At 41.7% G+C, this 15,917-nt stretch overlaps 1 protein-coding gene across 3 annotated transcripts in view; it reads left to right on the forward strand.

The window, feature by feature from the left end:
- Positions 1-15,917, forward strand: part of Nr2c1 (nuclear receptor subfamily 2 group C member 1) — a 49,364-nt gene that overhangs the window by 15,297 nt on the left and 18,150 nt on the right. For all 3 annotated transcript variants that reach the window (XM_036169982.1, XM_036169983.1, XM_036169984.1), the window contains exons 6-9: positions 932-1,079; positions 1,167-1,257; positions 5,606-5,790; positions 7,659-7,818. In XM_036169982.1, the coding sequence (XP_036025875.1) occupies positions 932-1,079; positions 1,167-1,257; positions 5,606-5,790; positions 7,659-7,818 (584 nt within the window). The remainder of the gene's footprint in view (positions 1-931; positions 1,080-1,166; positions 1,258-5,605; positions 5,791-7,658; positions 7,819-15,917) is intronic.

Below are 15,917 nucleotides of genomic sequence, written 5' to 3' on the forward strand. Positions count from 1 at the left end.
ACAACTGTGTTCCCCTCCACCCCAAGAGAAAGTGGACCTTTAACAACTGTGTTCCCCTCCACCCCAAGAGAAAGTGGACATTTAACAACTGTGTTCCCTTCCACCCCAAGAGAAAGTGGACATTGAACAACTGTGTTCCCCTCCACCCCAAGAGAAAGTGGACCTTTAACAACTGTGTTCCCCTCCCCCAAGAGTAAGTGGACATTTAACAACTGTGTTCCCCTCCACCCCAAGAGAAAGTGGACATTTAACAACTGTGTTCCCCTCCCCCAAGAGAAAGTGGACCTTTAACAACTGTGTTCCCCTCCCCCAAGAGAAAGTGGACCTTTAACAACTGTGTTCCCCTCCCCCAAGAGAAAGTGGACCTTTAACAACTGTGTTCCCCTCCACCCCAAGAGAAAGTGGACATTTAACAACTGTGTTCCCCTCCCCCAAGAGAAAGTGGACATTTAACAACTGTGTTCCCCTCCACCCCAAGAGAAAGTGGACCTTTAACAACTGTTTTATCTCCTCTCAGGCCCTACAAATCCTGCAGATAGTGCACGTGTGTAAGGAGCTGCTGGGTAATACGTGTATTTCCTAACTAGAAAGGCTCTCCTTAGTCCTTAGTACTATTATCTTCAACTTCCTTTTTCTTTAATGCTATATACAGTTCTTCCTTCTTGATCGTGAGGTTTCTTAAGAGTTCTGTTTTTCTACTATAGGAGTGGCCAAATAGGAAAAAATGTGACTAAGATGTAAATTGACCAGTTTTACAAATAGGCAGCAACATCATTGAATGTGAATAGACTCCGTAAAGATTGATGGTTGCCTTTGGAAGTCAGTTGGAAGCAGTGTCTCCCTCTTGTTATCCATACCGATGACAAGACTCCTAGGCTCACAAATCTCCATAAAGTCTGTTGTACTATAATTATTTGACATGTTTTCACAGCTGTTCAGTGTGAAAGAAAACCCATTGAAGTATCTCGAGAAAAATCTTCCAACTGTGCAGCCTCAACAGAAAAAATCTACATCCGCAAAGACCTCCGAAGCCCGCTGGCTGCTACTCCAACCTTTGTGACAGACGGCGAGACCACCAGGTGCCATACAGATGACATTAAGAAGCGGGTCATTTGCTACTTTTTCCAGATCAAGTAAGACTAAAATTTGTGCTTCATTTGTTATAGGTCAACAGGACTGTTGGACTCAGGAATGTTCGTGAATATTCATCCGCCTGGAATAAAAACAGAACCAACTATGCTAATGGCACCAGATAAGGTATATAGTACAGTTTAAAAGACCCTCCCCTGTCCCTGTCCCTATGGTGCTGGAGTTTGAGCCGTAGCCCCATGCTCTACTACAGAACAATAATTCCTCTTTCCTTTTGAAAAAGACCTTATTTATTTATATGTGTTATGTATACAGTGTTCGGCCTGCAGGCCAGAAGAGGGCACCAGATCCCACTACAGATGGTTGTGAGCCACCATGTGATTGCTGGGAATTGAACTCAGGACCTCTGGAAAAGCAGACAGTGCTCTTAACCGCTGAGACATCTCTCCAGTCTCTAATTCCTGTTTCTAAAGCTAAAATTACTTAATGAAATTCTTCACCATGCCACTAAAATTTTATCTTTACAATGAAAGCAACAAAAATTAAAAGTGTTCCCAGGTTTTCTTTCATCTTGAAATAAAATCTATCAGAAAATTAATTGATGCTAAATCTAAACCAAACCTAATGAATGGTACACTTCCTGAATCTCAGCAACTTGGAAGGCTAAAAGCAGGAAATGACTAGGAGTGGATCCAGCCTGGTCTGCACTCTGATTTGAGGATCAGCCGTGATGTTTTATGAACCCGTCTGATCAGAATTCTTACCTGTCTTCCTCTGATTTTTCCTGCTAGATTTACTATATTTTATGTATTATTTTACATATTGTATTTTACTCCAAGTAAAGGGAAACTTTGAGCATACCTCCGTTAGAACAATCATGTGAGTCTCAGGATTCTATGTGGCCATTGTGCATCGCAGCACCCCTGGGTCAGAGTGGGAAAGAGATTGCTTGTTCTCTCAGGTGACACCCCAGTCCTCTAGACTCTCTTGAGACGGAGCCGATCTTTGCTTGGCATGAGTCTAAAGGAGAGACTTCTGTATGTGTGTGTGCATGTTGACATCCACATGCTCGTGCTCACAATGCCCTGCTGTATTGCCATCTGCCTTGTACTTTGAAACAGGGTCTTAGAGAACCCAGAATTTGATGTTCCAGTTGGGGGGCAGCCAGTGAGGCCCCCAGCAGCCCTCCTGCCTTTCTCTCTCCAGGTGCGGCGATAACAGGAACACACACAGTTGTTTATGTGTGCCAGGATCTGACTTCAAATCTGTGTTCATACGGAACCACTGTTGCCCATGAAGCCATCTCCCCAGCCCTAAACATTGCTCCATTTAGATAAACTTTATAGACTTCCTGTAGTTTCCAGAGTTGGCTCTCCTTTCCCACCGTGTGGGATCTCGTCATACAAGTAATCATCATTAGTGGCCAGTGCCTTTACTCTGAGCCGTCTTGCTGACCCTGGAAGACTCGGGAGTACCTCTGGGAAGACTTTCTTCCACATGCCCCGGGCTCTGCCTCTGCAGCACTCACAGCCCAAAAGTCCTCGGGTCATTGAGTGGAAGAATAGGCGCAGCATACATGAAGTCTCAGCACCAGAAGCTGTAATGCAGAACAGAACAAATGGCCCTAAATATACCACAAGATGAGATTTCTCCATGTTGCGTTACCTAAGAATCTCCAGTGGCAGAAACTTTGAAATCTAGTTAACAGACTGTCTCATGGAAAGGAATATTTCATTTCTGAGCTCTAGATAAAAGTTAAGATACCTAGCAGAATATATGAGCAAATGCCTCTAATCTAATCCCAGCATTTGAGAGGCAGAGGCAGGAGGAGCTGTATGAGCTTGAGGCCAGCCTGGGCTACATACAGTAAATTCCAGGCCAGCAGAGGCTGCACACTTAGACCCTGTCTCAAAAAACAAAACCTAAACAAGAAAAAAAAATTAAAATAGTTAAAAATACTAATTACATGTATTCTTACAATAAGAATACTGGCTGTGAACATAGGCTTTGCAATCCAGCAGGCCCCTATTCTTCATGGCCTGGGTGTGCTGGGTCGTTCTGTTGAAGAAGGATGAGAATTCCTGTCGGACAGGATTAACTGAGATTGATACATACATACATACATACATACATACATACATATATATATCTAATATATTTGTTATAGTGAGGCCATGCTCATTCCATGAATGACGCCCTACTACTTTGGGGCTGTGAGTGCTGCAGAGGCAGAGCCCGGGGCAGGTGGAAGAAAGTGTTCCCAGAGGCACTCCCGAATCTTTCCAGGGCCAGCAAGACGGCTCAGAGTAAAGACATTAAGAAATATAAATATATATATATATATATATATATATATATATATACATATAATGTCTCATAAGAAATTGCTAACAGGATATTCATTAAGGATCTGGGAACACTGGCAATGATTTATTTGAGGAGGGCATAAAAATCATTGTCTACTTATTCACCAAAGTATGTTTCATACAAATTAAAGAATTAATCAAACCAATGAAGCCTCAAAAGAAAGACTGATATTATTTCGGAATTCAGAATGGTTTGCGTGTACTAGATGATTTGTAGTGTTTCACACCTGTAATCCCAGCCCTCAGGAGGCAGAGACAGGCTCACAAGATCAAGGTCAGCCTGGACCAACAGTAGGAAACTACAGGCCAGCCCTGATTGAAATAGCAGGACTCTGCATTTACAAAAAAGAACAAATCATGTACACACAGACAAAACAAATTAAAGACTATAGAAGAAACTTAAAGGTCTTGTTATTACGTTTGGGTGGAGTAATTGAACGTTAAAAGAATTGTTATATGCCTCTGTGTGTGTGCATGCATATGTATTTATATATGTGTGCATGCATATATGTTTGTATGTGTGTGTGCATGCATAAATGTGTTTCTTTATACATGCACGTGTGTGCATGTACACATGTATATGAAGCCCCCAACTGATGTTGGGAGGCTTATTTGATTTCTTTTCACCTTATTCATTGAGGCAGGATGTCTATTGAACCCACAGACATGGCTCTCTTACTTGCTCCATGGTTGCCCTCTCTGACTTCAGAGAGCTGAAATAACAGATGGGCCCCAAGCTCACGGCACTTTAACTGCTGACCCATCTCCCCAGCCCCAAAGGAATTTAATAAATGGAAGCATTAGGTATATAGGAACCTTTTCATTGAAAATGGTATTTCCCAAAGCTCGTGTGTTAGTATGAGAAGTTGCTGAGTGTCAACTCGTGGCTTTAAGATTGAGAGCTAAAAGGAAAGAGAAGAAGGAGGAGGAAGAGAACTCCCCTGTTCTTCCTGTGTAGGATTTTAGCTGAAGCTTTGCAGAGAGAATGCTTTCTTACAAGAGGCGCGGCCAGTGCATAAACATTGTATATTATTCATTATTGACAACAAGAGCAGACAGCTGGGCAAGTGTGTGGGGAGTGTGTCCTAAGAGACTGAGAGCATGACCAGGAGTTCTTCAACTCTGATAAGAAGAAAACATAAACAAACCTGGACAGAGGATCCATTTCCTCCTATTCTAGTGACGGGTCTGGTCCGTTACATTTTAGTTAAGACAGTGGCCTCTTAGGAAGTCTGTTTGGTAATAAATTTGCCTTTCCCCTTTTCATTTAATTTAGATTCTATGCCAGTTTGTTGTGTAAGACATTTTGAGGGGCTGGAGGATGGCCCAGTGGTTAAGAGCACATATTGCTCTTCCAGAGGATCTCAGTTCATTCCCCAGCATTCACCTCGGGTGGCTCACGACCAGGTCTCTAACTCCACCTCCAGGTGACCCAGTGACCTTTTCTGACCTCCATAAGCACGTACACTCATATGACTATACCCACACACAGACACCTAATGTAAAAAATAAAACTAAATCTCTGGGGCTGGAGAGATGAGATGGCTCAGACGTTAAGAGCCCTCACTGCTCTTGGAGAGGACCCACGTTCAATTCCCTTACACCTACGTGGTCACTCAGTCATCTGTAACTCCAGTTCCAGGGAACCCAATGCCCTCTGTTGACCTCTGAGGGCACCGGGCCGCGTGTGGTGCACAGACACGTACAAGCAAAACACCCATACACATAAAATTAAAAAAAATTTAATCCTAAAAAGTTTTGGAAGTTCTAACAATATTAAATCATTACTGCTAAAAGGAATTATCTAATTTGATATCCTTTTTAGAGGAAGTAACTAGGACTTAGCTAGATTAGCTAGTAAGTAGAATTTTTGTTTTAAACTTTGTAAATATTTTTAAGAACTTATAATTTTTTAAGTCTATATTTTCCTCAAGAGTTTTTCCTTTAAGGGCAGCCTCCCACTCTGTAGCCCACACTGGCCTTGACTTTGTGGAAACCCTCCCACCTCAGCCTCTTGAGTGCAGAGATTACAGAAATGAACTCATCAATTTGACTTACTAATTTGCTTTTCTTTTAGTATTTCATGATATTTGAGGTTTTGAAATATCAGTACCACTTTGCAAAATTTTAGTACTTTCTTTATTTTTAAGGTTGAATCATGTCAGGGAAACTTAAGCACATTGGCCAGTGTGGTCACATCACTAGCGAATCTCGGCAAAGCTAAAGACCTTCCTTACACTAGTCACGAGATGCCTGTGGTGGACAGCTTACGCAATGGGGATACACCCTTCTGTGCATTTCATCAGGATATCCAGACCAATGGAGACGTCTCAAGGTGAAATCTGGTCTCTTCTTCTAAACTGCGTTCTGAATTGATTAGAGTGTTTTTGTGTTAACATCTGTCTATAAAAGTTTCTGAAAAATATTTCAATAAGAAGTAGAAAAATGTAAGGCATAGTAAGGTTTAACTGAAAATCTGCCTTTGGGAAAGCATGCTGAACACACTCCATTCTGAGTTTTGTAAGCAGTAAGTGTATATGATAAAATTAATACTGCAGTCTGACAGGTTGGGGATTTCCTTTATCTTAAATGACAGTTGGGGTCTGATGTTTCATTTTGTGTTAAGATATTTTCCCTCTGTATGTAGAACGAAACATGTTTCCTAAGCAGTCATCTTGATTTCCCAACCACCACTAATTTCTATTGATAAAGATAATGTCAAAGATCTCATTGAAATAACTATTTTAAATTATACTTAAGGAAAATAGAGTCAGAATTTTATTTTATTTTATCAATATTAGTACTCAGAATACAGAGATGAAATTCCTTCGGAGTTTTCTCAGACTTCTGTTTATTATTTTATATTTAGTATGGCTCTGGGGTACACCTGAGTGGTGGCAGAGTGCTCACCTGGTATGTTCTAGGCCCTGGGCTTGAATTGACAGCATTGCAGAAGGGCCAGAAATGGGGAAATAGGAGTTGAGGCTTGGGGATTGTTGAGCATAGGGCTTCATTTAAGGAACTCTAGAAAATGTGTCTTTAACAGTATGGGAAACTGTTTTGAATGATTACTTGATAACTTCAGTTGTCTAACATCCTTATCTTTTTTTTTTTTTTTTTTGAGCTGAGGACCGAACCCAGGGCCTTGCGCTTGCTAGGCAAGCTCTTTACCACTGAGCTAAATCCCCGACCCTTAAATTCTTAACTGTGTGCATTTAAGTAACCACAAGTGTAAAAATAGTCTGAATTTTTAAGTAAAATCAAAACTGAACCTGTTTTGCGTTTGATGTAGCAAAGTCAACATAAATAACTTATATATGAAGGAATAAGTATGAGGATTTCTCATACTTAAAGAGATGGTAATTTCTTGGCAATATGGTAATATATATTTTAAAGTACACTTACTAAGTTTAATTTGTTGGCTTTGGAGCTAATCACAGAGGTCGCTGAAATACAAAGTCTGTCTGTCCTACAGGAAAGCTGTTTTCTGGAGCCTGGTTTGTTACTTGTTTGTGTTGTGTGTGTAGACCCCTCCTGACAGTGGCACTGGAGGTGGAGCCCAGGGCCTTTCGTACACTACACGGCCTTCCACCACTGAGCCACACCCCTGTCCTATTTGCAAAAGACTTTTTATGCTTAAGTGCCCCCCAGCCCCCATCCGGGCACTAGACCCAGGGCCTAGTGTGTGCCAGACGAGTGTTCTACCATGTGCTATTCTCACAGCCCTGACTTAAATCTTCTTTTTATTTACTAAAATGTTTTCATTTTACATACCAACCCCAGTTCTCCCTCCCTCCCCTTCTCCCGCCTCCTCACCTCCCTCCCGCTCTACCCCCATCCACTCCTCAGAGTGGGTAAGGCCTCCCATGGTAGTCAACAGAGTCTGGCATACCAAGTTGAAGGAGAGCCTAGCCCCTCCCCATTGTATCAAGGCTGAGCAAGGTATCCCACCGCAGGGAATGGGCTCCAAAAAGCTAGTTCATGCACCTGGGATAAGTCCTGGTCCTGCTGCCAGGGACCCCACAAACAGATCAAGCCACACAATTGTCACCCACATTCAGCGGGCCTAGTTCAGTCCCATGCAGGTTCCCGAGCTGTCATTCCAGAGCCTTGACTTAAATCTGAACTCCAGAATTTTGTATAGGAATTTCATTTGCCTGTTGGAGATTGGCCGAGCTCACAGCGTCTGATGTCTCCTTGTAGGGCATTTGACAACCTTGCAAAAGCATTGACTCCCGGAGAAAGCACAGCCTGTCATAGCCCAGTGGAGAGCATGGACGGACATGCGCACCTCATCACTGGAGAGCCAAGCTACATGGAAAAAGAGGGTCCACTGCTCAGCGATTCCCATGTAGTTTTCAGGGTATCTTTGATTTTTTTTTTTTAATGTTATGTTACTGTTCAATTCTGATCTTCCTTTCAACAGTCAAAATTTGCCTGTTACACTTTTAAAGTCGAAATACCCATGATAGAATCACACCCTGCCATAGAAAACAGTGGGTCAGCTTGCTGTCTGTCAGTTTTCATTGGGCAATTAGGTGGTTAGATTTTAATAATTCTTTAAATTTAATGTATTTAGATTTTATGTATGAATGCTTTGCATGTATACCTGCATGCCAGAAGAAGTCTTCAGATCCTACTATAGATGGTTGTGAGCCCAGCCAGACAGTGGTGGTGCACGCCTTTAAATCCCAACACTCAAGATGCGGAGGCAAGTCAGTCTCTGAATTCGAGGCCAGCCTGGTCTACAGAGAGACTCTAGGATAGCCAAGGCTACACAGAGCAGGAGAAACCCTGCCTTGACAAACAAGTTCAAAAAGAATTTAGTGTCAGTTAGGCACAATTGCTTTCTTTCATTAGGCATGGGCATTCACTGTGACCTGAATGCATGGCTTTTATTGAGGGCCTGGCTACTACTTTTTTAGTGTGAACTGGTGTCTAAGACCCAGATACTTTGCTCTCATATTAGAAATAATAAAGATAAAAATGATGTATGTGTGAGTGAGCTACCTTACTTAGCTACCCTTCAGCATTATTATGGGGGTGCTTATTATGTAATGCATTTTCGCCTTAAGTTTTTAACTCCTAGTACTTTTTAAAACCATTTTGGAAAAGGAGCATTTGAAATCTATCCCAAATACATTTTGTCATGGTGCTGGGGATGAATCCCTACATGGACTCTACATGGTCCTACGTATGCTAGGCCAGTGCCCTACCACTATGCCCCTCTCACTCCGTACACTTTTATAATGGAAGCAATGCAGCTAGACTGTTAGAAGGATGCAGATGGAGCCTAGGAAGTAATTCTGTAAAGTTTGATCTGTCACTCAGATTAATACGCTGAACCGAGCTGGAGACATGCTCCGCTGAGACCTCGTTAGCACCATAACTGACCCCTCTTCTTGGCTCTTTGCTCTGCCCATATGAATACTGTTAGAAAGGGGTGTGTAAAATAATTGAGTATATACAAAGGTTACAGTCAGCCGTACATAGCTGTTCTGGGACTCTGGAGAATGATTTACAATAGATACAAACTTTCCTCCTAGACCAAAACACCATAGAAGACTGGTATTTCAGAATTCAGCTTGGTTGAGCTAGCCATAGTTGAGCTAGGCCTAATAATTGCCACAACATGATATACCAGTTAAATGTAGCAGAGAAAACAATTCTCATGTAAAATTTTACTAAGTACAACTTAGAAAAATCCAGTTATCTGCACTGCCCAAAAAACATGTTTCATAGGTGATGTAAGAAGAGATAGTAAGCTGGGCGGTGGTGGGCACGCCTTTAGTCCCAGCACTCGGGAGGCAGAGGCAGGCGGATCTCTGTGAGTTCGAGGCCAGTCTGGTCTACAGAGCAAGTTCCAGGAAAGGCGCAAAGCTACACAGAGAAACCCTGTCTCGAAAAACCAAAAAAAAAAAAAAAAAAAAAAAGAAGAAGAAGAAGAAGAGATAGTAAGAGTAACGAGTAACAGTGCCTAAATTATTGTCGGAGCTGCGGACGAGGGAAAGATGCTTTTCCCTAGTGCTTTCATCTTCTAAATGAAATCCATTCTCTTGTGTGCTCAGTTTCATTTCCCGCTCTGGACTGAGATTGGAGGAAGGACAAGGAGAGGTGTAGGCAGAGAGCCGGTGCAAGCAGGGACAGATGCTGTCTTAGCCGCTAATCAGCTTCCTTCTATCAGTTCTCGGGTCTTTAATTCTATGAACTAAATGCTTGGGACAGATGAACTCAACAAATTCAGACTTTGCTTTTTCTCTCTGGAGTTGGTGGGTTCTTCCTCTCCTGGCAACGGCAGCAGCTTCAACCCTTGCTTCCAGTCCTGGGAAGAGTTCTGGTTTTCTGCAGTCATTTCATGGGTCAGGTCTCCCGCTGCTGTTCTCGGGCCTGAGTTTCCGGGCTGACACCCCCCTTCAGGTCCCGGACTTCTCAGTCTCCCATCAGAGCCGCGTTGTGTCCCTCTGTTGCTCTGTGTGCCTAATTGGCATGTCTCCCTGTCTTTTCTCTCAGCTGAGCCATGACACTTCTCTTGGATGAATTGAAGTTTTTATTCTCATTTCATGGTGGAAGTAAGATTTGTGTATTTTCATATCTTATTCAAAGCCACCTCAATGTAGGAAGGAGAAGCCATCTGGTAATATAACAGCAAGTAAAGAATCTAGAATGATAGTAATATTTATGACTTTTTTGAGTTATGATTTCAAAAATCTCTTTCACTTTATCCCTATAAGAACAGTTAAGGTAAAGAGGACTTCTGTCCTTTGAAGTAAATCCATAGGACAAGGGTGAGGCTGTTTTCAAAACTCCCATCCTCCCTGTCCTCCCTCAGGTGACTCCCCTCATCCTGCACTTGAATGTCCCCTTCCTGTTTCTCACTGTCTTAAAGCTCCTTTAAAGTTCTAGACCTGAACCGTCATAGTAATATCTTTGTCCTGTATGCCTTTCTCGTCTTGTTCTGAATCCTAAAACCAGTGTATTTGTTAAAAATCAACCTACTCTGTCACAAAAATCAACCAGCCAGCATATTCCATAGCTTCCATCGCTCATGTGGGGTTCGCCTGCGGCTCTGTCACATGACCTTTTAAGGCCCTTCCCATTCCACGTCACATCTCCGTCACTCTTCACACATGCCCATCTCAATCCTGCCCACAGTTCTCACTGGTCAGATGTGAGTTCTGAGATATCAGCTGCTAGTGTTCCCAGCGCTCATCAGTCACCTGAAGGGTGACCCAGAGTCACAAACCTTGAAGGACAGTCATATCTCCTAACAACTCGGATGGTTTTTTCCAAGTTTTATTCTGACAGAATTCGCTCTAGAAGCTGCACTGGAGAGGTGATTGCTGAGGCAAGTAAGGAAACCGTACTGCTAGCGCTTTATTTGTTTAAGGTAGTTCACAACTATTTGCGAGGGGTTTGAGGGTCTGGGGAGGGTATTGTTTTCTTATGGATTTCTGTTACTTTGGTCTTGGTTTCTGAGACAGGAACAGGGTCTTGCTGCATAGCACACGTGGTTGTGAGCTCTGTGTCCTCTTGTGTGCTGTGATGAGAGGCATGTGCCGTGAGTCTTCTGTAGTGTTGTTTTGTAGCGTCCCTCACCCATAGGACTGCTTTTTTAGGTGATTCCCTAATTTTTCACTGCCCCCACCCACACACCTTAGACAATTCTGAAATGGTATATTTCCCAAAATTTTTGCGTTCATTCTTGTGTAAAAACAGGCACATCTTTGTTTTTAAAGGCATTTAATATTTGCTTGCTTCTCTTAAGAATTGCTTTGTGGGGCTGGGGGAAGATGGCTGTCAATAAGTACTTACCACATAGCATGAGGACCCAAGTTCAGATCAATAGCATCGAAAGAAAAGGTCAAGCATGGTGTGTGTATTTGTAATCCTAGCTCTGAGGAGGGACCCAGGAGGCTCCCTGGAGCTCATTGGCCAGCTAGTCTTCAGATGCAGTGAGAGACCGTGTCTCAAAACAAGGTAAGGAGCCCGCAGAGAGATGATTCAATGGGTAAAAACACTTGCCTGAGAGCCTGATGACCTGAGTTTGACCCTTGAGATGCACAGTGGAGAGAATTGATTCTGAAAGTTGTCCTCTGACCTCCACATGTATGCTGTAGCACATAACCATACTCATATACACATAGCATATGCAAAGTAAGTAAAAAAACGTGGAGAGCAATAGAGGAAGACATTCAACACCAACCTGTGGTCTCTGTACATACACCTACACATATACATCTCTCTCTCTCTCTCTCTCTCTCTCTCTCTCTCTCTCTCACACACACACACACACACACACACACACACACACAGGGGTGTTTTTAAAGAAATGTTTTGTGTTTTCTGAATTGTGTTCTATTTTGCTGTTCCAGTAAACATTTGAAAATTTTTCATTGAGAGTCTGTTGGTATTGTTTGATGATAGAATGGATTCTTAACATGCCAAGGCCCTGGGTTCAGACCTCAGAAGACAATCTTATATAGGGTTTAAACCATCTATTTCCTTGTCTCATTATTTGGTACTATCAATATTAATAAATAGGTAAACCAAACTGGTGATGTAGCTCAGTTGGTAGAGCATTTGTCCCACATATATAATACCCTGAGTTCGATCCCCAGCTCTACAACTAAAAGTATAAACTTAGAGTGCTTGAGTGCCCACATTCTTTTTTTTCTTTCCCTATTGAAAATAATATTTTTTTGGCAAGTGGTGGTGGCAGATCTCAGCACTCGGTAAGCAAAGGCAGGTGGATTTCTATGAGCTTGAGGCCAGCCTGGCCTACAGAGCAAGTGCCAGAACAGCCAGGGCTACACAGAGAAACCCTGTCTCAAAAACCCAATAAAAGAAAAAGAAGAAAATAATTTTTTCATGGAACCTGTTCTGATCACAGTTTCTCATCCCCCATCCCCAGATCCTCTTCACCTCCCCACCTATCCAACTCCACTCCTTTCTGTCTTTCTCTTCCTCTTTAGAACAAACAGGCAAACCAGAATAAAAAAGAAAAAGCATAAGAAACCACACACACACACCATAAAACACAAAATTGGAAACCATACTATACAAGCAAAGGGCTCCTACATTCTATTCTTAAAAGTAAGAATTAGGTAAGCCTTTGTGCCTAATTTTGAACAAAGACAACTTTTTTTTCTTTCTTTCTTTTTTCTTTTTTTTTTTTGAATACCGAATGCTGTTTATTGAAGGAGGGAGGAGGTCTTAAATACAGGCTTACAGCACAATGGAGGAACCCCGGAGGGCAGAAGTTCGCTTCTGATGGTTTACAATCTTGCATCTAAGCTGTTAACACCCAATATACTGGATACACAGACAAGGAACTTCCCTTAAGCATTCAGGAGGGTGGAATCTTGCAGGGAATTAGCATAGGGAGGATATCAAGGTCAAGGTCAGCAAGCAAGGCAACAGTTACCCAAAATGGGGGCCAGGGCCCTACAGGTCCCTCCTACAAAGACAACCTTTTTACTTAATTTTCTGATTGAAAATAGATTCTTCTCTCATACAATACATCCCGACCACAGTTTCCTTCCCTCCACTCCTCCCAAGTCCTACCCGACCTCCCCTGACCCCCAGATTCACTCCTCCCGTTTCCCTTCAGAAAAGAGCAGGCCTCCAAGAGACAACCACCAAACATGACAGAACAAGATACACTAAGACAAGTCAAAAGACTCATATTGAGGCTGGACAAGGCAACCCAGTAGGAGTAATAGAGTCCCACCAGCAGGCAAAAGAGTCAGAGACACCCCAGCTCCCACTGTTAGGAGTCCCACAGAAGCAACAACCATAGCATATATATGGAGGACCTGGTGCAGACCTGTGCAGGCCTCAGGCTTACTGCTTCAGTCTCTGTGAGCTCATACGAGTCCTGCTCAGATTCAGTGGGCCATGTGTGTATCCTCCATCCTCTCCGACTCCACAATCTTTCCTCTCCCTCTTCAGCGGGGTTCCCTGAGCTCTGAGGGGAAGGACCTGGTGGAGACCTCCAGTTTAGATTCTCTGCATAATGTCTGGCTGTGGGTCTGTGCACCTGTTCCCATCTGCTGCCGGAGGAAGCCTCTCTGATGATAACTGGACAAGGCACCAATCATATTTGCCTTTCTGGGTCTGGTTACCTCGCACAGGATGATCTTTTCTAGCTGCATCCATTTGCCTGCAAATTTGATGATGTCATTTTTAACAGCTGAGTAAATGTGCCACATTCTCTTTATCCATTCTTTAGTTGAGGGACATCTAGGTTGTTTCCAGTTTCTAGTGATTATGAATAAAGCCACAATCAACATAGTTGCACAAGTGTCCCTGTGGTAGGATGGAGCATCCTTTGGGTATATACCCAGGAGTGGTATAGCTGGGTCTTGAGATAGATAGATTCCCAACTTTCTAAGGAACCTCTTTATTGATTCCCATAGCATCTGTACAAGTTTGCACTCCCACGAGCAATGGAGGAATGTTCCCCTTGCTCCACATCCTCACCAGCGTGAAGTGTTACTGATTTTAGCCCTTCTGATAGGTATAAGATGGAATATCAAAGTAGTTTTAATTTGTATTTCCCTGAGGGCTAAGGATGTTGAATATTTATTTCTTTTAGTGTTTCTCAACCATTAGAGATTCCTCTATTGAGAATAATCTCTCTAGACCTGTATTTCATTTTTAATTGTATTATTTGATTTTTTAATATCTAGTTTGAGTTGTGTGTGTGTGTGTGTGTGTGTGTGTGTGTGTGTGTGTGTGTGTGTGTGTGTATACATATTGAATGTTAGTCCTCTCTTGAATGTGGAGTTGATAAAAATCTTTTTTTCCCATTCTGTAGGCTGCTGCTTTGTCCAACTGACATTGTCCTTTGCCTTACAGAAGCTTTTCGTTTTTACCAGGGCCTGTTTATTAACTGTTAATCTTCGTGCCTGTGCTATTGGTGTTCTGTTCAGAAAGTTGTCTCCTGTGCCAATGGGTTCAAGGCTATTCCCCACTTTCTCTTTTATCAGGTTCAGCATATCTGGTTTTAAGTTGACATCTTTGATCCACTTGACTTGAGTTTTGTGCAGGGTGATAGATATGGATCTATTTGCATTCTTCTACATGAATATGTCCAGTTTGACCAGCACCATTTGTGGAAGATGTTATCTTTTTTCCCCCGTGTATATTTCTGGCTTTTTTATTAAGAAAGAAAGAAAGAAAGAAAGAAAGAACGAAAGAAAGAAGAAAGAAAGAAAAGAAAAGTGATAAAAAAATCAGGTGTCCAAAAGTGTGTGGATTTATGTCTGGGTCTTCAGTTCAATTCCATTGATCAACGTATCTGTTTTTATGCCAATACCATGTGGTTTTTATTACTATAGCTCAGTAGTACAACTGAAAATCAGGGATGGTGATTTTTATTGTTCAGGATTGTTTTAGCCATTCTGGGTTTTTAGTTCTTCCATAAGAAGTTGAGAACTGTTCCTTCAAGGTCTGTAAATAATTATGTTGAAATTTTAATGGGGATTGTGTTGAATCTGTAGATTGATTTAGGTAGGATAGCCATTTTTACTATGTTAATCCTACTGATCCATGAGCATGGGAGATCTTCCCATCTTCTGATATCTTCTTCAATTTCCTTCTTCAAAGACTTCAAGTTCTTATCATACAGGTCTTTCCCTCACTTGGTTATTTTCTATTATTTGAAGGAATTGTGAAGGGTGTTATTTTCCTGATTTTTTTCTCAGTCCATTTGTCATTTGTGTACAGGAGGGCTGCTGATTTGTTGTTGTTGTTGTTGTTCAGACAATCTTGTACCCAGTCAGTTTGCTGAAAGTGTTTATCAGGTATAGGAGGTCCCAGGTGAAATTTTTAAGGCCCATTATGTATACTATTATATTATCTGCAAATAACAATACTTTTGACTTCTTCCTTTCCAATATGTATCTTCATGATCTCCTTCAATTGTCTTATTGCTTTAGCTAGAACTTCAAGTGCTACATTGAATAGATATGGATAAAATGGACAGCCTTGTTGTGTTCCTGCTTTTAGTGAAATTGCTTTAAGTTTCTATCCATTTAATTTGATATTGGCTATAGGCTTTCTGTAAATTGCCTTTATTATGTTTAGGTATGTTTCTTGTATCCCTGATCTCTCCATGACTTTTATCATGAAAGAGGTGTTATATTGTCAAAACCTTTTTCGGTATCTAATGAGATGATCTTTTTTTTTTTTTTTTATTTTTGTTTAGTTATATGGTAGATTACATTTACTGATTTTTTTTATATTGATCCATCCCAGCATCTCCGGGATGAAGCCTACTTGATAATAGGCTTGATGATCACTGTTGAAGTGTTCTTGGATTTGCTCTGCAAGTATTTTAGAGATGATTTTTGCATCTAAATTTATAAGGGAAATTGGTCTGTAATTTTCTTTTTTTGTTTGGTCTTATGTGGTTTGGGTATCATGATGACTGTGGCCTCATAAAATGAACTTGGCAAA

Source organism: Onychomys torridus, chromosome 20, assembly GCF_903995425.1.
Source record: "Onychomys torridus chromosome 20, mOncTor1.1, whole genome shotgun sequence".
Lineage (NCBI taxonomy): Eukaryota > Metazoa > Chordata > Mammalia > Rodentia > Cricetidae > Onychomys > Onychomys torridus.